Source organism: Anomalospiza imberbis, chromosome 8 (assembly GCF_031753505.1).
Source record: "Anomalospiza imberbis isolate Cuckoo-Finch-1a 21T00152 chromosome 8, ASM3175350v1, whole genome shotgun sequence".
NCBI lineage: Eukaryota > Metazoa > Chordata > Aves > Passeriformes > Viduidae > Anomalospiza > Anomalospiza imberbis.
Window position 1 is genome coordinate 17,188,218 of NC_089688.1, and position 25,654 is coordinate 17,213,871.

Sequence of the window (25,654 nt, forward strand, 5' to 3'; positions counted from 1 at the left end):
GAGATCTGGGGAAAGATAAACAATCATCACTGATAGAGTTTGCAAACAATACTTAATGTGCCAAATAACAAATAAGTCTGGCCATCTTAATGGTGAAATAAACTGTGCTTACTTAGTTCATGCCTTAGATTTTTTTTTGGGGTCTTTTTTATTTTGGAGGAATAGGATTTTTTAACAACTCTGTAAAGCATAAAACTTGTATTAACAACAGTGACCCTGAGAAGAATTAGGGATGGAAAGCAAGTGTCTTCTGTCTAGAACAATATGGTGCTTAAGACAGTTTATGAGAAGCCTGGATTCATATACAGGAAAGGCATCATGTTCTTCATAGTATCTGAGGTTGTTCCCACAAGACTTACATGCTTTTATACTTTGTTTTATATTCAGATTTGAAATGAGATACTGTCAGGTTGGAGACTGTGCAGAGATGGGTGGCATGAATGAAAATAAATTTGTGCTACAGAACTGAAGATGAAAACTGCTATACTCAGCTGAGAAAAGTTGTAAGCTGACTCAATACTCTGTAAACATGGACAAGAGGAAGAGCTGGATGATAAAGTACTGTTATCTACCATGCCAGAAGCAAAGGATGAGAAATTATATTTACTGTTTTTTTTCAATGAAAACATGACTATCATTAAATTGAAGTTTTAAAATGTAGTGATTATATCAGAAAAAAACCCAAAAGCCAGGTCTTTAGTTGGAGAATTGAATGCTTAGGAACTTTTAGTCAATTATGTCTTTCTTACTAAAGAATTATCAAACCTGCACAGACTTCAGCTTTATCATTTCCTCCAGGGAGGTCATGGAATTCTGTTGTGATGTACTTTAATTTGTTTTGCTCCTGCTGAATTCTTTGGGGCAAATAAGTTATTATTAGTATGCAGCAATACATAATGCATAGGAAAAAATGACAATTTTCTTGCCACCATTGAAAAGCATATAACTATGTATTTAATTTACTCTTAAAAAAAAAAAAAAGTCCCAAATGATTCAGCTTATTTTTTCAGTCTCTAAACCTTATAATCATAGGCTAAATTTCCTGCAGACAATGAAAAGTCTCCGACAGGAATGAGTTTCAAATTGCTTGGCAGTATCTGTAATGAAGTACTTTAAATGTAGGTAGGGCCACAGGTGGATAGTGCTTTCTGAAAAGAGGTTGTAGGAGCAAAACAAAACAGAGTATTTGATTATCACTCTGAAGTTTATCACTTCTTGGGAAAGTGAACATTTAAAAGAGATCATATACTCTACTATAATTATTCAGGTCAAAGCCAGAACAGTTCCAAAGGAGTAATAGCAGGTTTTGATTGGAGAGGAATTTTTGATTTTGGTGGAGGAGAAAGAGATGTTGTAATGGGATCCAGCTTCAGCTAAGGTCTCAGTGTTAAGAGGTTTTGATCCTGGTAGTGGCCAAGCACCTTTGGTTATCTTTCAGTGCACACCACAGCACTAACAGTGAGTATGCAAAGATCTGGCCAAAGCTCCATTTGCTATTAACAGCTAATGCACTACCCAGCATGTTCCAGCCACCTGATAGCAGAGAGGATTTTGCATGCATTTCTGCCCCACCTAAAAATCTGGATAATACTGTCTACAGTTTAGCTATCAATATTTGTATTCCATCAGAAAGGCATTTCTTCTCATCATGATGCTTCCAAGGAATACAAAGTTTTGGACTCAGCAACTTACCCAGGTCAGTGCTCTACAAAACCAAACATTTTCTCATTGCCAGCTGGAAAAATTTCAGAGATTTCTTTGCATATTACAAAATAACTGCATTTGCATTCAGCAGGCTTTTCCCCCTCCACCTAGACTTGAATTGCACAACATAAAGGCAGCATAAAATATTTGCTCTCTGATTCCACATAAAGAACTTCAGCTTTCTCTGGAAACTTAGAGCTCTTTGGAAGCCAAACGTTCCACAATGGTAAGTCAAAGATTGGTTTGGGTTTGGGTTCTTTTTTGTAATGTGGATACAGATAGGTATTTGCTTTAAAACTGCAAAAGGAGAGCATTTAAGAGAATCATCCAGTTACATATTTTAAATGTGGCTATATTGTATTTCAAACCTGTAAGATGCAAAGACAGGAAGACACCTCTGTGAAGATTACTGTGAATATTATTCTTTGAATTGTAATTCTTTGCAAGAAACTGTACAGATATCTCTTAATCTTTCACTTGCTGTTATCCTTTCCTCAGAAATGTTTGTGAAAACATTCAGAGTTTTGCGAACACTCAGGACCATGCTTTTAAAACTTGTAAATGTGAAGTACAGTTTAAAATATTGTCATTTTACAAAGAAAAAAGTGTGTATATTTTGTCCGGGTATTTTTTCTGTTCTTCACTTTTGAGTCCTCAAACTGTGTCCTGTTCCAGCTCTTGAAAGCTTCAAGCAGAATCTAAATCAACAGTTAGGTAATGATAAATAGACCAACAGCGTCCTATGGCCTCCTTCTCCTGTAATTTGTGCTCACGTAATCCTGAAGGCACAGACATCAAGAAGTACCTTTGATGAGCATCTCAGGAATGGCATAGGTTCTACAGAGCAGGCAGTAGTTTCTATAATAGATGTTGATTCATAAACAGGGGACAAATTACCGTTTGCTTCTTTCTCTGTTTAAGCTTTATTGCCAAGTTTCTGGTACTTAGCTGACAAATCATTTGCTTGTTGCAGCATAAAGCATATTCATACTCCTGATTGAACACCACAGATTCCCCTTATGTTTCTCTTTAGTTTTGGTGGAAGGTTCTGAACTTTGATCTTTAGTGAGAGGAGCATGCACAAGCTCATGTTTCTGGCATTTCCAGGAGTAGCATGATAAGGAAAGTGTTGGAGGGAAAAAAGGATAAAATATTAACAGAAGACAGCACAACACATGAAGGATTTTTGTATTTTCTATAAAGACATGAGTGACATGGCATGGAGTATCTCTGTTGTTGCAAACACCTGACACAGGCACCATGGAATAGCACACTTTAGGAGTTTCAGTCTTTAACTTCTTTCATTCTAGCTATGGTGCTCAGCATGACAACTGTCTCTGTTCTAGCCTAAAGCCTCAGGAACTTCACATCACAGAACCACGATGAAAATGAAGCATTACCCCCTTCCCAGACCACTCCATAAACCCTCCTCTTCCTTTCTTTCACTATATCTTAAATATCACCCAGTCCCAAAACCACGCAGGACATCAAGGATTAAAATATCAAGTTTTTCCAGAGCAGACAGAGGAGTTTCTCCTTGGCTCACCTCCTTCCTGAGGCTCAGAACCTTTCAATGTCTTACGGCATTGTGATTCAAGTAAGCCAAACCTCTCACTGCTACTTTAAACCCAGTTTCAAGGAGCAAGAGTCTCAGCAGTATCTTCTGAAGTTCAGAACAGTAACTTGGAAAGATCTACTAATTTCAAATCCTTTCCTGTTAGTCTGTGAGTGCTATTAAGAAAATTTAAATAACTTCCTCCATTGCTTCTCAGTCTCTGGCTATTCCAAAACTTTTCCATTAAGTTATTCAGCTGGAACAACCCATCAAAATAAACCTGTGCTCTCTCCTGCTTCACTAGTCCTTCTACTCCAGTAAAACAATCATTACAAAGTCATGCAGGCTTTTTAAAAAAAGTTCTGAATGTTCAGCAGGCCCCAGGGGACATACCTGAATGCCTATCACAGATGCTTAGCTGTTGCCCCCCCCACCCCGTAGACAAAAGGAGATGTGTCCTGTGTCAAGTCCCAGCCCATGTCTGCATGGATGGCTCAGGTGATGCTAAGTACAATGCACAGCACTTGAATTTTGCCCAAAGACACCCTTTTATCTCTCTCTTCCCTGACCAGCTACCTGTGTCAAAAAACCTACTGGAACAGATTTAGATCTGAGATCTCCTATCCATTGCAAAATGTGAAGCAATTGCTGTACCCAGAAGTAAAGCAATGGAATGCTCAACAAAGATTTGCTAGAGAAATAGCTAAAGCTGACTCAAAGGCAATAAATAAAGCACTGACAAGAGCTTGGCAGGGCTTTCAAGTTTATAATAATATTGAAGTTTTGTGTGATTTCTAGAGGCCGTATTTTGGCTGGGAGTGACACTGCTGACACGATAATATCATGTCATTTTGTATCTTCTACCTAAATGAAAAATGCAGGGAAATATCTCAAGCGTATTTTCCCACTATTTTCATATACACATAAGGTTACTTCTAATTTTGCTTCAGGTTCAGTGACAACTTTTGAAAAGAGTGCTAATCAATGTGGATTAAAATGCATGGCATGAGCTCTGTGTTTCTTTTACAGAAGAGCTTTCTGGCTTTCCTTCTTGCAATGGGCATCATCGTGACCCTGGGTGATGCATACTGCTGGAGGAAAATTCACAAGCCAGGGGAGGCCAAAAATGGTAAGAACAAGGAAGGTCCTCTGACCTGATGGTCTGTGAGAACTTGGCTCTATATGGAGATGCCAGGAAGGGCTCAAAATACAAGGGAGGGGGAAGACATTGGGAAAACACAAATAGGGGGCTCCAGCAGCAAGTTGCTACAAGTAGGGGAAAAGGAAAGTCTTCCTCTGGGCTGCGTATGGTTGCAGCAATATTATTGCAATTGGTGGTAGGTTGCTACTGCTATTCCAGCGCTTGGAGCTCATTCAGGAGTTGACACCTCCTTTTTAGGTGGAGGCTTAAGGAAAATGTTCTGGTTTGCTGCTGTCTTATGCAGGCTGTATGATAAATGGAAAACTGTATCCCTTTGGACACATTGAGAGGACAGAAGATTGCTACAAATGCAACTGCAGCGAAGGTGGAGTGGCATGCTGTACCCTGTAAGTTTGAACTTCTTGGTATCATCATTGCCTGTAGGATGACCACAGCTTTCCATTGCTGGGGATCAATGGGTTTGTAAGGGCACAAGAGAGCCTTTTCTCACCCATGTCACAGAGTTAGTGAAAGCCACATAAAGCTCTCGATTGTTTGGATCCTTAGCTGTGTTTGCCTTAGCTCATTTTCTGCTGACTGGGAGAGGACACAAGCTTTTCCAGGCACATCCAGTTGGTGCTTGCCTTAAATTTTTAAGGAACTTGTGAACCCTATTTCACTGCAGCTGTCGTCATTAGCTGAGAAATTGGGGGTAGGGAGGAGAGAGTTAAGTGAAGTTTCCCTAAAGAGCTTCTGGTGATCTGAATCCCTTTCCTGAAATGCTTTTCTCCAGTGAATATGCCAAACATAGAATGACAAGGCTTTGCTCTGAAGTATTTCTCCAGCATTCTCCTTTCCTCCTCCTGCTTTCTCAAAGGCCCGAAATACCTCAATGATGATCTTTGTCTTTATTTAGGTGGCACAGTCTATCAGGGAACAGCCACCACATCCTATGCAAACTGTAAATAAAGAAAAATTAAAGGAAAAAATAGAAAAGATGCCAAACCATGCTTATGTCACTGCAGAGTGCTGTGCTAGAAATGCCTTTGCTAGTGCTGAGCATCCTGGAACATCTTCACAGTGCAAAGCACAGGGCATCATTTCAGGCTCTAGAAGCTGCAGCTGTGTGGTACTCAAGCTAGCTCAGCTGCCCTTAGCCATAATTTCAGACCTCTCTCACTCAGCAGTAGTTCAAGCTATAATCACTGAAGTATTGAAACTTTTATTGCTCTCAAGCTAACATTTGCTTTCTCTTTGCCACTGACAGCTTTCACACTCCTATTGCTTTTGACAAAAAGAACTGTAAAGTTGTTTTGAACAAGGAGCACTGTGATTATGATGTGGTGCAGAAGGACGACCCCTCAAAGGAGTGTTTTGTCTATTCTCGTGTGGGCTAACACCTGCTCCAAACCTCTCTGCACTGTGGAATTCCTCTCCTTCCTTCAGATGCTTTGCCATCACAGAGAAGCATGATGACACAGGAAAATTTCATAAAAGAGAGCATTTCAGTTGCTCATTTTGAACCTCCTAATTGTCCTAATTTAGTGTACAAGATGCATAATCAGATAGAGGGTCTCAGTTCTGTCATTACTGCATTTGTTGACTATAATAAATTGTGATGAAACATCCATAAATGCTTCATATGTTTTGTTTTTTGCAGTGACACGGGGAAATGACACCTTCTTTGAGAAAGAAATGCATTTGGCTCTCTACTCTGGCACACTGTGCACCAGTACCCTGGCACAAGCCACTGTCATGCTTTACAGGTTCTCTTTTAGCCAGGTGTCAAAATCCATTAGCATTTTGAAGTGATGCACTATTTGGGACATGCTGTACAATGGCTCCTATTCAGGGTGCATGGACTTTTGGTAAGACCTGTGCTGCTAACATGTCAGAAAAGTAAGTGAGGATGAGAGATCATCATCCTCTTTCTCCCATTTTTCCCCGATTTTCATCAATGTCATCACCCAACACTGGCAGTGACTGTTCATGTCCATTGCCCACTCTGACCAGACCTGAAGTAAAGCAGTGTTAAACTTTAAACTCTGGTACTCTGGCTTGTCCTCTACCAAGCCCTGATCCTGCACACACTGTGCTGCTTTAGTGGTTCTTGTCCACTCTGAAAAAGAGATCTAGACCAGCCCCTGGAGACATGCTTCCTCATGGCAGCAGAGCTTGAGGTACTAATAATGCAGATGCCTTCTGTCTCTTCAGTACAACTATTCCCCACATTCACAGGGGAATGAAGTTCAGCTTCAAAGCAGGGCTTGGAAATCAAATCTCCCACCTGGCAATGCCTAGTGTCCTAAATCTGCCCACATATATGAGACCAGACAACAAAACCCTGTTACATGCTGCCTCTACATGGAGCTCTCTACTTCAGAATTGGATATTAAAAAGCCACAAGAGTCTGTAGTTAACTGGTGCATGATTTGAAAAGAAACACGCCTTCCAAAACAAGTGGATTATTAAATGAAGTTCTATGATCACAATGAATCTGCTGTCTTGTAGAAGTATGAGGTTACACAGAGCTGAGCATTCTTAGTGCAGGGATCCTCATTTGGCCACAAATCAAGAGTCAATCTACATTTATTCAGCAGGGTTATTTCCTTCACAAGACAATCTATCTCAAGCTCTGTGAGCCACTATTAAAATCACAAAGATTTAATGTGGTGTATTTTCTCTGGCTTTGGTAATTTGCTTATGAACTTTTTTTAAAGGTTCCTAAGACCTGCAAGTAACACACCTTGGTTTGGGGAAAAAATCCAGGTATTTTGCAGGCACTGGTATTACATACTTCACCTTTTAAAGTTCTCTGTGCTGCAGGCTGGATATCAGTCAATAGCTCTGTGTTTCTGTACAACTGGTTCCCGTAAAGATGAAAAATGTGAGGGGCCAGAATAAAGAGTCAGCTCAGCTTTTTCCAGTATAGACATTCACATATGCCTTTTTAAAATCTTGACTCCCATTCACTGATTCCATCCTATCATTCCACTAAATGGAGCATGGGAAAACAAACATTCTCACGTTGCCTAATGTTCTAAAGTGAGTTTTGCCTGAAAGGTTTTTGTGTTCTGCAGGAGAGGAATAGTTTTGAAACTTGTCCTGAATGACTTTTCTGTTTTTCTGCTAGTTCATGTCAAAATTACACAGAACACAGCCTCAGCTGATGCACCTGAAGGAATGCTCCAGCTTAGAGAAAAAACAGCCACAGCTTCTAAGGGAAGTAATATTTTGAGCATGGAGATCAAAGACTTCCTACCTAAGTAGGTCTCAGAGCTGCTTCTTGAGAAAATATGGCTTTCAGAATTTATGGGTTTATTAAAATTTCATTTCAAAAAATAAAGACTATAATGAACAGCAAAACTAGGACTTTCCAAATGGATTACTTTTTAATTTGAAACATTGAGATGGGCAGACATCCAGATTAATACCCAGCTTGTTGAAGCCTGGAACTGTGCCATATGACACTGAAGTATTTCAGAATTCCAATTTTTTTCCCAAGCAAAGCGTCACAATTTAAGCGAGGAAATATTCCTTATAAAATTTATGAAATTTAGTTTATTACCTTATATCATGTTTTAGTGGAGAGGAGAGAGATATTGTAATGGGATCCAGCTTCAGCTAAGGTCTCAGTGTTAAGAGGTTTTGATCCTGGTAGTGGCCAAGCACCTTTGGTTATCTTTCAGTGCACACCACAGCACTAACAGTGAGTATGCAAAGATCTGGCCAAAGCTCCATTTGCTATTAACAGCTAATGCACTACCCAGCATGTTCCAGCCACCTGATAGCAGAGAGGATTTTGCATGCATTTCTGCCCCACCTAAAAATCTGGATAATACTGTCTACAGTTTAGCTATCAATATTTGTATTCCATCAGAAAGGCATTTCTTCTCATCATGATGCTTCCAAGGAATACAAAGTTTTGGACTCAGCAACTTACCCAGGTCAGTGCTCTACAAAACCAAACATTTTCTCATTGCCAGCTGGAAAAATTTCAGAGATTTCTTTGCATATTACAAAATAACTGCATTTGCATTCAGCAGGCTTTTCCCCCTCCACCTAGACTTGAATTGCACAACATAAAGGCAGCATAAAATATTTGCTCTCTGATTCCACATAAAGAACTTCAGCTTTCTCTGGAAACTTAGAGCTCTTTGGAAGCCAAACGTTCCACAATGGTAAGTCAAAGATTGGTTTGGGTTTGGGTTCTTTTTTGTAATGGGGATACAGATAGGTATTTGCTTTAAAACTGCAAAAGGAGAGCATTTAAGAGAATCATCCAGTTACATATTTTAAATGTGGCTATATTGTATTTCAAACCTGTAAGATGCAAAGACAGGAAGACGCCTCTGTGAAGATTACTGTGAATATTATTCTTTGAATTGTAATTCTTTGCAAGAAACTGTACAGATATCTCTTAATCTTTCACTTGCTGTTATCCTTTCCTCAGAAATGTTTGTGAAAACATTCAGAGTTTTGCGAACATTCAGGACCATGCTTTTAAAACTTGTAAATGTGAAGTACAGTTTAAAATATTGTCATTTTACAAAGAAAAAAGTGTGTATATTTTGTCCAGGTATTTTTTCTGTTCTTCACTTTTGAGTCCTCAAATTGTGTCCTGTTCCAGCTCTTGAAAGCTTCAAGCAGAATCTAAATCAACAGTTAGGTAATGATAAATAGACCAACAGCGTCCTATGGCCTCCTTCTCCTGTAATTTGTGCTCACGTAATCCTGAAGGCACAGACATCAAGAAGTACCTTTGATGAGCATCTCAGGAATGGCATAGGTTCTACAGAGCAGGCAGTAGTTTCTATAATAGATGTTGATTCATAAACAGGGGACAAATTACCGTTTGCTTCTTTCTCTCTACAGAAGAGCTTTCTGGCTTTCCTTCTTGCAATGGGCATCATCGTGACCCTGGGTGATGCAGGCTGCTATACTCTACTTCGAGATCCACAGTGGCCCTACAAAGGCAGAAACAAGGAAGGTCTTCTGACCTGATGGTCTGTGAGAACTTGGCTCTATATGGAGATGCCAGGAAGGGCTCAAAATACAAGGGAGGGGGAAGACATTGGGAAAACACAAATAGGGGGCTCCAGCAGCAAGTTGCTACAAGTAGGGGAAAAGGAAAGTCTTCCTCTGGGCTGCGTATGGTTGCAGCAATATTATTGCAATTGGTGGTAGGTTGCTACTGCTATTCCAGCGCTTGGAGCTCATTCAGGAGTTGACACCTCCTTTTTAGGTGGAGGCTTAAGGAAAATGTTCTGGTTTGCTGCTGTCTTATGCAGGCTGTATGATAAATGGAAAACTGTATCCCTTTGGACACATTGAGAGGACAGAAGATTGCTACAAATGCAACTGCAGCGAAGGTGGAGTGGCATGCTGTACCCTGTAAGTTTGAACTTCTTGGTATCATCATTGCCTGTAGGATGACCACAGCTTTCCATTGCTGGGGATCAATGGGTTTGTAAGGGCACAAGAGAGCCTTTTCTCACCCATGTCACAGAGCTAGTGAACGCTCTCAAGCTAACATTTGTTTTCTCTTTGCCACTGACAGCTCTCATAGGACCGTTTCTTACAACAAAAAGAAATGTAGAGTTGTTTTCAACAAGAAGCGCTGTGACTATGATGTGGTGCAGAAGGATGACCCTTCCAAGCCCTGTCGTTTTGCCTATGGGCAAACACCCGTAGGTGTGGGCTAACACCTGCTCCAAACCTCTCTGCACTGTGGAATTCCTCTCCTTCCTTCAGATGCTTTGCCATCACAGAGAAGCATGATGACACAGGAAAATTTCATAAAAGAGAGCATTTCAGTTGCTCATTTTGAACCTCCTAATTGTCCTAATTCAGCGTACAAGATGCATAATCAGAGGGTCTCATTTCTATCAAAAGGTCATAGTCATGTTCTTAATTTAGTTGTTAAGACTTTGTGTTTTAAGTGATTAACAGATGTTTAGTTAACTTTTAAATTAGGATTTTATTCTACTAGTTTCCTTTTTTCAACCTGTATTTATTTATTTTTTAAATTAGAGCCATATTACCTGTAAGGTCCCAAGAGTTTCTGTAGAATCTGGGTGCCAGTTTTCTTACAGATGAAGATGACTTTGTTAGTGCAAGAAGATTTTTGATTTGCTGACAGCACCAGTAAAAGTGTGAACGAATGACCAAAAAAAGAAATCTAACACAGACTTTGAATCTCTTGAGAATATATTATTTATGGTTCTTGGACTGGGAAGAACCAGCATATTTGTGTGATTAGCACACTCTTCCAGAAGTTATCTGTGGGTGGGAAAGCCCATCTTCCACTGCAAGGGCACCTCCTCCACCACTTTTACTTGAAGCAGAATCTGAACAGCTCAGCACAAACAAGAGCTGACACTGGAGAAGAAAGAAAATGAATTCTGATGGGTTTACCAGGCCAAGGAAATGTAGAGCCTTGTCTCACAAGCTCCAGAGAATAGACTGTGCTCACTGAGACCCAGAAATTGCATATAAATGTTTTCAAAAAGACATTTTTTAGTCTCAGTGTGCAATTGTATTGGTTTTTCTATTATCAGAGTAGCTGCCAATACTGAAACTTCCTTTTTTTTCCTTCCCCTCTAAATAAAAGTAATTTAGCAATGAAGCTCAGGAGTCTTTAATCTCCCTTGCTCAGAGTGGGGAAATGCTCAAGAACATCGCCACATGTAATTTTTACTGGTTTGGGATTTTTTATTAATGAGATTATCCATCTGCAAGAAAGCAGGCCAATACATCACTCATTCTCTGTTATGATTTTTTTATTATTTATGTACCACCAAAAATTAATGAAATGTGTAGGGCGGAAAGAAAGAGGTACTAGCTCTGTTTTCCATTCATCACAGCAATGAGACTAAAGAAAATCTTGTTGAATTTTGGTAACTTCCTCAGAAATCTCATCAGAACTTCCTCCCCAAATGAGAAATATTTTTGTGTTGGTAAAACACAGGAGAATAAGTTTTTCCCATTTTTATATCCACAGGTTATACCATACAAAAACTCCTTAGAAACAACCCATTATTGTCAGAGTAAGTCCAAATTTCAGATTCTAAAGATTTTATAACACTCAAATTCAATCTGTTGACACCTACACGATCAGAGAATCATGGCAATACCACACATGTATTTAATCTGCAGCATATTTCACATTTTAAGGATTTCAAAAATAAAATGCTAGCTGTCATTTTGTGAAAAAAATTACACAAAATTTGTAGCATTTTCTACCCTTTTCAGGTGGCCATTCCTTTTTGCTTTCTCAGAGAGGGGGAAAACAATTCTCCTAGCTCAAGTTTGCTCTCAGAAAGTGATAAATTACTTTCAAGAAGTATTCCAAGACATTGTGGGGGTTTTACAGCAGGGTTTCCTGGGCTTGCTTACTTCACACCACTGCATACTGTTATTACAAACTAAACAGCCTAAGTATAATTCTGGTGAAACCTGCCAGAGATGCAAGTCACAAAATCTCTCATGGTGTTCTGTTCTAGTTCCTGCCTATCTCAATCAGACAGGAAGGGTGTAGGACAAGAAATGGCAGGAAGCAGGATTTTACACATTACAGAGGAAAACAGCAAAGAAAAAAAAAAAAAAAAAAAAAAAAAGAAGAGGTCCCAAAAGCCAAGATATTGTTTGGATTTGGCTGAAGAATTCTGTGGTTGCCCTCACCATCCCAGTCTGTTCTGAGTCCTGCAGCAATAACTTCCAACCATGACATTTAGTCTTCATGGAATCAGTAACTAACAGGTTCTTAAAAATGGAAAAAAGCTCATGCTCTCTACATAGAGCTGAAGCATAGTGTAGGTGGGATATACACAAAATTGACTGAATTTCCCCAGAAATAAATCCAAAGGATGCTGAACTACATAACTCTAGGTATGAAATTGAAGTTAAGCCTTCTTTCACTTTGTGTATGCATGGACAGCTTGTGTTCAAGATGAAAGTAGATAATTTGCTACCACCTGGAGGACCAAAGGCATGCTTCCAATGCCAGTGTGGCCAGAGCACTGTCCACTGTAGCACCATGTAAGTTCCACAAAAGCAGAGGCACTAGTGGACAGAACTACAGCAATGCTCCAACCTGCCACCCTTCCTATAGCTAATTCCTTAAGTCACGGTTCCACAGAAAGTCTTTTTTACAGACATACGGTCTTCATTTGCTTAATCAGCTGCAGGGTCAAGATAACAAGCTGTGTTTGGAATCACTATAGTTTTTTTAATTTGTGGAATAAACTTTTCTGTCATTTTTCTGGTTCACTGAAGACTTCTAAGACTTTTTTTTTACTACATGTCTTGAGACAGAAGGTAGAAATACAGGATATTTAGCTTTTCCCATAAGCTGGAGATACCTTTTTTCCCTAATCTGCCACTCCTATTCATTTTGATTTACTACCTCTGGACTTTTGTTCTTGCTGGTACAGTATCTTTGGCCATCTCCCTCAGTTCTACCTATACTTCAGGGATGGAGGTCTCCTCATTACAAGCATGGTCTGGTACTTGTGATTGGCCCTTTATATCTTTTTGTCTGTTTCTATGTCCCTTGTTTAGCACTGATCCTTCATCCTGGGATCATGATCTGACAGGATTTTCCAGGCTAGCTGAGAAATTATCACATGTTTTAAAAATGCATTGGCACCAAGATAAAAAATTAGGTGTTTTTCATCCCACTGAAACTGCATTTAATTAAAACTGAAATTGGATTCATGGATGGGGACTTGTCTAGACATGGAAGAAGGCAAGTGTGTTCAGATCAGAGCAGAAATTATATTATTGTCTCAAGCTTGGGTCTCCCATGTTGAATGGAGGTCTCAATTCAAGTTTCTGCTCTGCCACCTGGGACACAGCAGGTTACTGCTCTGTTACTGTCCTCTGTTACCTGGGACAAATCGCTCACACTGCTTGTGTATCTTGCTATAAAATTAGTACAGTTCTTTGATAATTCCTGTCCTGGGAGAGATCTGAGGGCCTAGGCTTTGAGGTTTGTGGTTATATAAACCTTAGACTGAAGAAAAGTGTCCCCACCAAGATAAAACTTCCTTCTACCACCTTTACAATATGTTCTTGTGTAAACAGTGCCCTGTATATTTTAGTGTTTGCATGTGCCTTTCCTTAACACAGTTATCCTTTCTCACACACAAATGTGACAGACTTTAATAAAATAAAGCCAATGTACATTATACGTAGCATTGTCAGTTTAATGTCAAGAAGAGTTTATTTGTAAAATCATGTTTACTTATGATCTGTGAGCTGAAATGCCTCATGCTTCCTCTTGTTCTTCCCCTCCCAATAGCGGTGATAAATCAACCTACTGGGTTAAGTGACTGGATACACAAACTGTTGTAATGAGTCTTGCACTTACTTTCCCACACAGAAATCTCACATTCTTGATCCCTGTCAAGAATGTGACAGTAGCACTGAAATGCTGACCTAAGAAACAGTGCTCTTGGACTGCTTTCATTTTAGCACACCTCTTCTAGCTTTGAGTTTTCCATAGATATTAGCTAGATTATTGAGCTGTTTTAATAACATGACTGCTCTGAAATCATGCTGTATTTCTCTCTGTTGACTGCCTTGCACTAAAACTCACAAGAAAAAAATGAGTTGGTCATCTTGCATGACTCGGATTATCTCTGTTGTTATCAGTGAGATGTAACCAGAAACTCCAGCTGAAGAAGGACTAGAGTAAAATAGCGAGATAAATCTTCGAGAAAGTCTCCAAGACTTCTCTCTGCCTTAGGAAGAAAGAGGATATTCTATCCATCAGAATAAGTGGAAAGGAGGCACAGAAGTAGGCAGAGCAATGATTTTCTTAGAATGTTTTTAGTAAGAAATTAACCAGTTGGGAAGCCAACACAAGATTTCAACAAAGCAACGTCTGTTAAACAAACCTGCTCCCCACACACGCAAAGCACCTATCATGCTGTACACGAACAACATGAAGAAATCTGATGTTATGTGGGTCACAAAGGACCCAAATAATCAATACATGAACGGACTATCCTTATAGTGTTTGCTGCTGTAAGTGTTTTCAGCACCACAGCATTTTGTTGGGTTCCTCTGAATTCACAGATCATGCAAAAAGACTTCTTCATTGTCCCTTAACACTGCTCAGGCTTAGGCAGGTCACTCTTTGCTGTGGTCCAAAGAAAACTGTGAGCAAGTTCCCTCCATAGCTTGCATAGTTCTTTGCATATCTTGCATCTAGAAAACAGGAGGAGGTCCTGCACTGGGAGCAGCTGTGCAGTCTAGAAGGTTGAGAAAGAAAATACACAAGCATGTTGGTTGGATGTTTAGTTTTTTCAGAGTTGAGCAATAAGCGCATCCTTTGTCACTCAACACCAACCCAGAAAGTTGTCTATTCTTTCATTTTGGCTGTAGACAATTCCATAAGTTTCACTCCAGTACCCCTGCATCACAAATTTCCACACGACTGATAATTTTTATTCACATATAAGAACTGCTGCAGGGTGCCTGAAAGCAAAATATTGCATGCCAAGTACATGACATGCAAGAAGAAAAAAAAATTAAATCGCTCAATAATTTTAACAGAATAAATGCAGTGCAATTTGATGGTCCTTTTTTTCCAAAATATCATGGAACATTTGTTCCAGATCACCTTTGAGGACATGGAGGAGCCAATTCCTTGAGAAGGATTCTATGCTACTTCCCACAGTATCATCAGCCTAGAGGAAATTGTTACTTCTCATTACCTAAAGGTTACGAAGAGCCAGTGTGAAAAGCTAGGGCACATCCTTAGGCATCTCTCAGATGTTCATCAATTAGGTCAGGCAGCACAGGAGCAGGATGTGAGAAGGGAGACCGTGAACTCTCTCCATCTTGACTGCAACCAGCACAAAAGGCAGCTTTGGCCTAGGATGGGGGTGTAATACTTCACTATCCTACTGTGCCTTTCTCCCTCTCCTTTAACTGGAAAATGAGCATGGTCTGAAACACCAACAGTATCCCAAACCACAATGCTGTTCGATTGGCTTCATACATATTTATGAGAGATTCAAAGGGGATATGTGGACTGTTGATTTCAATAAAGAAATTCCCAGGGCTGACATGTCCACTGATTAGGAGTCAAGGGTACGGTAGATATCCTCCATTTCAGGGCAGGGCATAAATCAGCACTGCCAAGTCTAACTTACTACAGACAGGCTGACTGTCACAGCTTTATCAAACACCTGCAAGCACTTCATCTCTTTTCTGTCATCCTGAAGAGTGATAGTCTAATAACCAAAGAAAAAACAATTTACCCAACTTACTGAGTTGAAAGCCAGCTAAGATGTCACTGGAAGTAGTGGTCTCAGTGTGACCTGCATTGCGCTAATTCTGGCCTTCTCTCATGGACTTCCTGAGCTACTTTTCAACTCTGGAGTTTTAGTAGAAGATGTGGAGTAGCCAACCCAACTTGGAGTTCAGTCTCTTCTCCCAAAACCACACAAGAAATCACTACAATTATGCAGTCAGAGTTATTAATTCAGGTATTGCAACCTGTGCAGATCTGGTAATAAGGGATAAACTTCATCACCAAAAAGAGCCACAAAGTTTGAAATACTTGAACCTAGTAGGTGAAAGCTAAGCAAAAGGGACCATACTGGACCTCTTTGCTATCAAATTATTGTCCTTGGAAAGTGTGTCTGCCCCTGACATATCCAGCCTCTGCAGAAAAGGAAGTTTCTCACTGGCTATAAGAATTAAAAAATAAAATATATACCTATTTATTCATAGAATACATGAGCATATGGATCTTCTACATGATGAAAAGCTGAACAAGGAAGATAATGGTTATCTAAGATCCATGTTTTAAACCCTAGATGGTTGAAACTAAGCATGCAATTTTGTTGTGATTGACAACCAACATGTCTGTAATGGTTTTCTCAGGGCAAGTGCTAAATACTCCTTCTAGGCTTGAAAAGTGCTTCCTGTAACTGCCTCCCAACTCTGGTGTGGCACAAAAGCCACACCTATTTCTCCAGAAATAGGAGAACAGGTTTGTCTGTTAGAGCAAACCTTTCTTCTTGTGTGTAATTGCCTTATCTTAATGTCCACCCCATGAAGTCATTCTGCAGAAACTTCATTGGTGCTAGCCATGCATGGTCAGTTTGCTTAAGGGCTGTTACCACAAATTCCCTCTCTATATAAGGTCTCTGAGAAGATGAGCTTTGTACAGGCCATCTCCCTTCTGGAAGTCTCATAATTCTGCAAGAATGGTGAGTCCTTACTCAAGTCCATCTTGTACTGTATAAGACCATGGTATGTTGCTGTAGATTTTAAAGGAGTTTATGTTGGATTTATCTCAGTACTTGGCACATTAAGAAACTTGGAGAATGTACAAATTCTGTGTTATGAGAGCAAGAGTCGAAGAGAGGCAAAGACAGGTAATACCTTGGGATGAAAAGTCTGGATAATAACTGAACACTTTGCTGAACTCAAAAAAAAAGGTATCTTGATTTTTACTCCTTTGTCACTCTGTTCACTTTTCTGGGTTTTAACCTCTCTTCTGCAAAATAAAATGCTAAATTTGTCTCCCCTCATCTCTCAGGAGTGACTTCCTTTTATAAGTCACCAGTCCTACTCTGCAACGACACACTTGCATACAGTATGTGTATGTGATTGTTTATTCCTGGTCTACCTTTCTTCTCTTACCCTTCAAACATTTCAAGCAAATATTGAAACTTCAGCAGAATTTTCAGAAAAAACTCACTAACAAAGGTTACAGAATATAGAATTATCTACGTTGTAAATGACACCTGCAAGTAAGATACAGAACCAAGACTTGAGTATTTAACTTCACCTAAAGTTATTTCACTTGTTCCTAATCTTTCAATATTAGGGTGAAACAGTCTTTAGTTCCTCAGACTGCAGTAAAGAAGTTTTTGCAACTGTAAGGGAGATTAGTAGAAAAAACAGTTGGGGACCAAGCCTGTAGAGAAAAAAGAGACTAGAAATTTTAATGGCTAATGGAAAGGAATAAACCACACATTTTTCACAAGCAGTAGCTTGGTCTAGCAGTCAATGCTTGATTTTAACAAATTGAAAAGACAGACATTTTCCCCCCTCATGTGATGCTCAGCCTCCACTTCTTCAAAATGGTTCCATAGTCCTGATAAGTGTGTTAAAGTGTCTAAACTGCAAAAGACAACTGGATTTTAATTTGAAACCACAATGTATTTTCATTTTATTTACCATCAAGACATCTTAATAGTTACTGAAGGATTGATATGAATTCTGTTTTCTTGTTCAGAGCACCATCTTGGCCTGCCTTCTGGCTCTTGCCATCAGCATGCCACTGTCTGATGCTTCTTGTGTATTTTTGCCGTTCAAGCCAGGGATGTCTAATGGTGTGGTTGTAGGTAAGAAGTCAACTGCCCTCAACTTGACAGACATCATCAGAATCACTGCTTGATTTGTTCATCCTGTGCAATTCATCACAATTTAGAAATAAGTGGGAACAGTGGAGAGAAATCAAAGGGAAATGGGAGGGAAATGGGGTGTGGAGAGCAATATGTTATTAAAAGAACAAGTTATTTGGGGAACTTCACACAGACCAAATTACAAATTATCTTTTTCCAGGGAAGTAGCACAGTTTTAGTTTACTCATCTGCATGAAGTAGTAACTCATATTTTTACCATGGAATCACATCTAGAAATCAGAGAAGGGAGAAGGACCTGTGTGTAAGTGTATGTAGTCAGTATAAAACAGGAAACAGATTTACAAGTATTCAGCACCACAAAATTTACTCACGTCTTGTTTCTGTATCCCAAAGCAAATTCCTAAGAGCAGAATGGCTGCATCCCTTGAGTCTGCATCTGCCCTTCCTGAACACAGCTAGTCTGTCAGTCTACAGATGAGTGGAGCTGCAGGAAAAAAGTTCCCAAAAGAGAAGCGTGCTATCAACACGAGTTGATATGTGCCAATATGCAAAAAACCCCTAAGTGGTCTAAAATACAGCTTTACCTGGGAAAGCTGGTGCTACTACTTGAATAAATGACTTAACATCACCAAAGAAAAGAACATTTATAGGCAAAGACACAACCTAGAAGCCCCACCACTCTCTCTTGTTCTGTTCTCATAAAATTCTGCTTTCCAGATCAGTTATTTAGGAGGCCTATGGTCTATTCTGTGGCTGCTGAACAGGAAATTTACATCCAACATTTGCTTTCTTCCTGCAACTGAGGACTGGGAAAAGTTTTTTGATCAGATGTAGTCTTGCTTTAAAGGAGGAGTCAACAAGAGATGGTGTTAATAGGAAAGTCAAAGCCTTTTTTAATTCTGGCCAGTTCTGTTTCTAATTGTCTTTCTGCTGGGTTCTTCAAATTCCATACTTGAAGATGAACTACTCCAGGAAGCCCCATGCTGCTAAGAACCTCAGGAGACAGAAGAACACAGATCTCTCTCCTCCATGCATTAGGGTAGCACACCCTGCTCTGTTGGGGAACCTCTGAGTTTGGCAGATAGGGATGTTAATGCAAAAAGCCAGCAAAGATCCCACCCATTTTGTACATGCAACAGTTGTTAGTGCAATGGTCTGACACTGAAAGCTGTTCATACACTACATTTTCAGGCTGCCTCGACGAGGAAGGAAAGGTCCATGAATTTGATTCCCGCTGGAGGACCGAGGACTGCAATGATTGCTCCTGCTCCAAGACTGGAATTAGCTGCTGCACTAGGTGAGCTCAGAGCAGCAGTGGGGTTTTTCCTCTGCTGCCGTGATACAACACAAACCACTTCCCTTCACACAGGCGTTCCTGAGAAATAACAACAATCCTTCTCCCACTCACTTCCCATGACAAAGTTATGCATTAATCCAACACCATCCTCACTGAACATGCAAGAAGTTCCTCTGAAAAATAGAGGTTGTATTTAACAAATAACTCTTGATTTAAAATAAAAAGAGAATTTAATTCTTCTCAGAGCTAAAACATCAGGCAAGTTATTGATTCAAGAGAGAACACTCTAAGAAATTTCTATTGATCCTAGTCCAGATCTTCCTAAAGCCACACATTGCCTCACTTTCCTCTGAGAAGCAGCTCAAGGTACCTTGGCTGTAATTTTTCCCATAGTGATACTCAACCACTCATGCAGTATTAGTTCCATACCATGGATGAAGAGAAGAAGCGGTGATATTGGAATAGCAAATAAGCACAACAAACATCCCTTGGGTGTAAATCAGACCAGAAAAACTACAACTCTCCCTTCATCCTGCTTACACAGCAGCCTAAGTAACATTTGAGCTAGGACCTTTGTGCAAGTTCCCTTTTCTGCTCCCAAAAATCTCCTCAGTACTGCCTCTTCATATCAAAGGTGCAGATACCACCTGAAGTGGAAGCTGGTTATTTCTTGGTCTCATCACCTCTTTTTCTTTTCCCAACTACAGCTATATGAGACCAGTCGACTATGATGAAGAGAAATGTGAAAGCATTTTCAACAAGGAGACTTGTTCTTATAAAGTAGCGGAGAAAGATGATCACTCAAAAGAATGTCCTGTCCATTCATGGGTGGGGTAATGGAAGAATGGTGGACTGGAGGGAATATTTCCTTTTATTCTTCTAATGGTTCTCTCACAAATTCAAAACCACTTAAAATGCAACTGTGAAGTGAAATCTACTCATAAAGCTCAACATATAATGAAACTGAGAATCTATTCACAAAAATCTCCCTTGGTTTCTCTGCCTTATGCTTAACCATGAACAAAGAACTAACCTGTTCCTTCCTTGAGGTCGGACATTAAAGGTGACATTTTAAAGCATTCTTGGTAGCTGCTAATCAGTGTTCTTCTCTGGTCATGTTTCTGTGCCAAGGAGCATATTCTATAATCTGTGCAAACCTGTATCTTAAAGCTAAAATAAAATCAAATAAAGCATCAGAAATTCATGTGACTTATTTTCTTCTTTAAGGATGAAAACCAAAAGAATTAAAATTCCAAAAACAATGGGAAAAATGAAAAGCTACTTGCAAATCTTTCTGAATGTTCTGTTTTCTATAATGTCTTAGATGATTAACTTTTCTCCTCTATGGCTTCCTGGACACCAAACTATGGACTGCAAGATCTACCAGCTACCCAGTGTAACCCAGTATTATTCTTCAATTACACCGAGAGCATAGCAGACCCAATCATCCACCTGAGCTTTGAGTGAAAAAAAGGGTCTTTTATTCAGATTAACCCTTTAAAAATGAAAGGTTTTTAATCAGGCTATGGGCAGCATTGTGACTGCATAGAATGACTGATCTGTACTGGGCTCAGACAGGGAAGCAGCTCAGCAAATCCACAGACAGTAACTGAGTGGGAAACACTTGCCAATATGAGCTCTCCTTTGGGGCACAGCTTCATAATCTTTATAGCACTTTTATTCAATTTCCAAACATGACTATGAGCATCCTACATACATGTTCTATTTCAGCAAGTGTGTCAATGCCCCCATAGCTTGCAGTTTCAAATTACAGAATGAGCATATACGTCATGAGCAGTGCCCAGTCCTGCAGTCTGCAGGGTAAAGGCAAACCTCAGCTTGTATTGGCTTTAACTTCATGATTCACCAAATGATCTCCAGAGGTCCCTTTGAATCCTTGCAGTTCTGTGATTCTATCCACATTCAGTGACATTGCTGGGAGATACTGTCCCTACTGCAGCTGGGCAGTGAACCTGTTTACTACCCTTTGCAAACCTGTTCTAAGATAAAGTATAATTGAAGGCATCTTCTAATGACACCATGCCTAGCACAGACTCCAACAGTTCAGGGTTGAGGCTAGAGGACTTGAAAATAATTTCCAAGGAACTACTCCACCCTGGTGCACTGAAACTGTAGGGTTGCTCTTTCTAATTTTCACCAAAGGAGGTGACACAGAAGGGGGAGCAGTGTGGATAGAGACAGGTCTTTTACCAGGGAAGGCAGTGATAAGACAAGGGGTAAAGGTTTTAAAATAAAGCAGGCTACATTCAGATTAGACAGAAGGAAGAAATTCTTTAATATGAGGATAGTGAGACACTGGGACAGGTTGCTCAGAGAACTTGTGGATGCACCACCCTTGGAAGTGTTTTAGGTCAGGTTGGATAAGGCTTTGAGAAATCTGGTTTAGTGGAAGGTGTACCTGCTCTTGGCAGGAGTGTTGGACTAGATGACCTCTAAAGGTCCCTTCCAACCCAAACTGTTCTATAGACATCTTTCTGTCTGCAACAGACTTCCAGGTGCAGTTGTAAGGCAATTCTATAGAGAACATCAAGACATAAGTAAGTTGTGACCAAAGATTTACTTTCCTTTTTTAAGGCTGACTAGACATATGCACCCAAATTCCAGAAAAGCCAGCCTGAAGCAGCACTCCTTCACAATCCAGAGCTATTTAATCACATTTTAAATCCACCCAAGCACCTTTCTCCACCACCTGCCAAGTCATCTTTGATGTGGATCTACCCTGTTTGCTATGACAAAATAGGAAAGGTTCATTTCCTGCCTAACCCAAAACACCTCATAGAGCACTCTGCTCTCTTCTTGTCTGCTCCAAGTTTCAACATGGAAACTGATGACTTTACGTATTGCATCTAGTTTTGGAACACCAGAAGCACAGCAGGGACCTGGCTCCCTTCTGTAGCAAGGAGTCTAGCTATGGGAAGACAACAAAACCCTCAAACCTGGAAAAACAGAAACAGAGCATACAAAACTCTGCTTTGAACTTCCCACTTCTGCCAAGTTGTTTTGCCTTGGTATTTCTCTACTTCAGCATTCAAAGCTACAGTCCCATATAAAGAATACATCCCCCAGCCTCAAAACTTCTAGATCATAACACCACTAGATTCACCAAGTGGAAAGAAAATACTCACAGGAAAGTTTCCTCCACTATCCTGTCAGTTTAAAGGTTTAGGAGGCTCTGCAGAGCCTTGAGGGGCAAATCCAAGGTAGAGCAGAACAGGTTGTATGCTCTTACCCCAAATTTCTCTTTTATCTCCTGAAAGGGCACAGCTTTCCTGCTAGAAGGAGAGGCAGTTTTGGATAGCTGGCCCTCCTCTTCCAGTAAATCTTTTTAAGGCAAGCCTTTTAAATATTGGAAAGGTGTTCTTGTCCGAGAAATGAAATCTAGTGCTTAGCCTACTAAAGCTTTTAAATCAAACACCAGAACACACATATAAATCTGATGCAAGTTTTCCTATTAAACAATGCTTATTACCTGAAGCTTAATAGCTTTGTACCCATTCATATTTCGTGTCCAATAAGATTTTTGCCCCGATCTTAAAATGAAAATCCAACTTAAACAAGGGAAGCGCATATCTCATTTACATTATGCATACCAAGGAAGCCATAGATTTTCAGTTCACATTCTGCTCTATGCCAATTTTAAAATCTCAGATAAATTCAATTCACGAGAATTTTGCTTATTTACTTTGCTCTTAGTTAACTCTTATGCTGGTATGCAGGAAAGTTTGCATTAGCACCTTTTCAAAGCCTGAAAGCTTCTATTAAAATCTAATGTTGTGTGCATGTTTCCCTGGGTCAAGCTGTGGTTTATTTAAGGGTGAAACTGATTGGAATTGATTTGCTTTATGACAGGTGTATACATGAAACTGTAGAATACACAAGTCATATGACCAATCTAAAACACACAGCAAGCCTGGGTTACTTTAACCTTCTTCCCCATACTCAAAATTTTGTTTTCACATTTTATTTATCTCAGGAGGCCTCAAGCACTGACCCATGCACTTTACACTTCTCCAGGGCTTCAGTGCTTTTGCACAGCCAATGCTTCCAGTAGATCTCCATTAACGATTGCTGATAAAATGCACTGTGCTTTTTGCATAATGTAAAAGCATCAGGAAGTCAATCTTGAATCCTTTGTACAGAGGGAAGACAGTGTCACCCAGCACAAGTGGTGACCAGACTGCTGCTGCAGCACCCCTAATAAATAGCAAACCATCTTCTCACTGAAAAGTGCCAGGTCGTAGTTTTTGGGAAAATAATAAATTTCATTTGATTTCCCTGGAGCTGCATGAGCATTAGGTGTAGGGTCCTACCTAATGACTCACTCCCATGAGTTCAGCTAAAAATGGAGTCAGCCAGTTGTCAGAGCCAGCAGGAATATTAGTTTCCCTTATTAACTTCTCTAAAACAGGTTAACATGAACAGTTTTGAAATCAGGTCAAATTTATTTTTGTGCTTTAACCCAATTTTGAGGCCCACCATAATGTTTAGTAATTAAACAATACATTGATGTAGTTTTGAAACACAGCGTAAAGTAATCGACATCCAGCAGATCATGTCTAAAGCCACTAAAGTCTCCAAAGAAATGTTTTCAATGTGGGCAAGTTGTAATAAAGTTGTAGAGCTGACCCTAGTCAGAGCCTTGGTGATATGGAGCCACCATCTCACCACCCCTCTGATTCACCGGGGAATCACAGCCCAGCCCCTCCAGCTCCAGGCCTCTCCTCAGAAAACACAGGATCCTTCTAATTGCCAAAATCTTCCCAGGACAGAATTGCCTCTTTGGCTTGGCTCTGAGTCCCTGCTTTAGCCAAACTACTACATGATTTGACCAGTTTACTTTGGCAAGTGCCCTGACAGATGCAGGAGCGAGACAAACGGGGAAAGGAGGTGCTGGATGTTCCTCTCATTGCCTCACAGAACTCAAGCAGGGAGGCACATTAACTGTTGCTATTCCCCCACAAGCCAGTAAAGGAAGTTGCTTGACCTAAGTCAGCGTATCTAGACCTGGGCTTCAAGCACTTCCAGCACAACAGAGCCCTAGGGAGAAGGTACAGAGGGAAAGCAGCAAACTGACATGGTCACCGTGTCTGGAGGTACTCAGCCTTCCCAGCCATCACCTAGGCTGAGAGAACTTATCCTTCCCTTAAAAGAGGATCTGTGCTTAACAATGCAGCCCCAGAAGACGACTTCATTTACAACTGCACAACAGAGAATCCTCTCTCCTCCTTGTTTTATTCTTTTGACATGGAAAACCTTGTTTGTCTCAAGAGGAAATGTCCAAGCAGGTCAGCAAGAAGGTGAACAGAGAGTCAGGCTCAGTCTCTTCTCTGCTCCAGATCCCACAGACAACTCACTCAATGTTTCAGGCTTCCATAAGCATTTGGAGTTTTTTATTCTCAATTCATCCAAGAATCCAAGATGTTTTAAACTATCTTTTTTTTTTTTTAGGATACATTGCACACAGAACACTTTAATATACATTTCAGTTTCAGGAGGTAGAGCTAACAGGCACCACTGGAAGCAATAGTCTCAGTCACACTTCAGTTTCTTATTTTATGTGTATATTTTTTACATATAAATGTATAAATGTATTTGCCTATCTGAGAAAGGGCAAAAATTATATGAAAGTTATTAATACAGTTATTTCTCTCCAAGGAGAGAAGGATAACTAAATAATTAAAAATAATTTTAATTAAGAGAATAATTTGGAACCCACCATGCTCTTCAAGTCAGAATTGCTTATTACATTTTCCTATAATTATATTCTTATTGGAGATATTATCCACTGTAAAACTTATTTATCTTCAAGACACAGCACAAGATTTGTCAAGAATTATAGCAGGGACACAGAAGAAGTAGGTCTGGCCTCTTGCTATAATAGACCCTAATCAATTGGTTTCAATTAAAATAAAACCAAATTCACAGTAGTATAAGAGCTTTGTTATGTTTTCACCTTGTTGCCTTTGCTTACAAGTTACTTTGAGCAGATAATTCCCATCAAAGACAAATTGATTTATTAAAAACTACCAGAGAAAGAATATTTCCTCAAAGACACCACAACTTCCTTCAATATTTCCTTCAATATTTCCTTCATTAGACACCACAACTGTTTCCTGCAGTAGAACTGCACACAGAGAGCATGATCTACCAAAATCATAAGGTTAACACAAAACTTGACAGCTGTACCGCAAAGCTAAAAGCGACGTACAACAGGAGCTCTAAAGTCTCTTGCTAAGTTCATGCAAACAAATAAAGAATGACTCGAATCTCCTGTCACAACAAACAGCGGCCACCTCCTCCACAACTGTTACTTGACTCCAAATCCCTCAGGAGATGACACTTGTTCTGCCATTTCCCCTTCTGTCCCAAAACCACTTTCATGCATCTTTGTTTCCTCTAGCTGTTTGTCAATCAGTGGAAGCTAACGAGTTCAGGCATACCAATCAAGTGCCTAATTAAAACCAGGTGTGCTAAAAGAGCCACACTAATGGAATTAATGCAACTCATTAGGCTGGGAATGCTCTGGCAACTTTGAAACTTGT

The 25,654-nt window shown here is 39.9% G+C and overlaps 1 protein-coding gene and 3 long non-coding RNA genes across 4 annotated transcripts; 3 read left to right on the forward strand and 1 right to left on the reverse strand.

The window, feature by feature from the left end:
* The first annotated feature begins 1,774 nt into the window (after nt 1-1,774).
* On the forward strand, nt 1,775-6,000 carry MSMB (microseminoprotein beta). Its single transcript, XM_068197530.1, has 4 exons — nt 1,775-1,930; nt 4,289-4,388; nt 4,705-4,807; nt 5,668-6,000. Exons 1-4 carry the CDS (start codon nt 1,928-1,930, stop codon nt 5,795-5,797), a joined length of 336 nt encoding a protein of 111 aa, XP_068053631.1. The 5' UTR covers nt 1,775-1,927; the 3' UTR covers nt 5,798-6,000.
* Nucleotides 5,131-25,633, reverse strand: LOC137478038 (uncharacterized). The gene is made up of 3 exons (XR_011001370.1): nt 25,418-25,633; nt 22,238-22,471; nt 5,131-5,359 (listed from the first exon to the last, which is right to left on the reverse strand). It is a non-coding gene; the product is annotated as an uncharacterized lncRNA (long non-coding RNA).
* On the forward strand, nt 7,995-10,060 carry LOC137478035 (uncharacterized). Its single transcript, XR_011001366.1, has 3 exons — nt 7,995-8,581; nt 9,692-9,794; nt 9,961-10,060. It is a non-coding gene; the product is annotated as an uncharacterized lncRNA (long non-coding RNA).
* Nucleotides 10,422-19,834, forward strand: LOC137478033 (uncharacterized). The gene is made up of 5 exons (XR_011001365.1): nt 10,422-11,089; nt 15,777-15,901; nt 16,564-16,630; nt 18,986-19,091; nt 19,799-19,834. It is a non-coding gene; the product is annotated as an uncharacterized lncRNA (long non-coding RNA).
* Nucleotides 25,634-25,654: the final 21 nt, after the last annotated feature.

Coding starts and splice junctions, on each gene's coding strand:
- MSMB (XM_068197530.1), top strand. Junction 4,389..4,704: donor GCCAGGGGAGGCCAAAAATG/GTAAGAACAAGG, acceptor TGTCTTATGCAG/GCTGTATGATAAATGGAAAA. Junction 4,808..5,667: donor GGAGTGGCATGCTGTACCCT/GTAAGTTTGAAC, acceptor TGCCACTGACAG/CTTTCACACTCCTATTGCTT.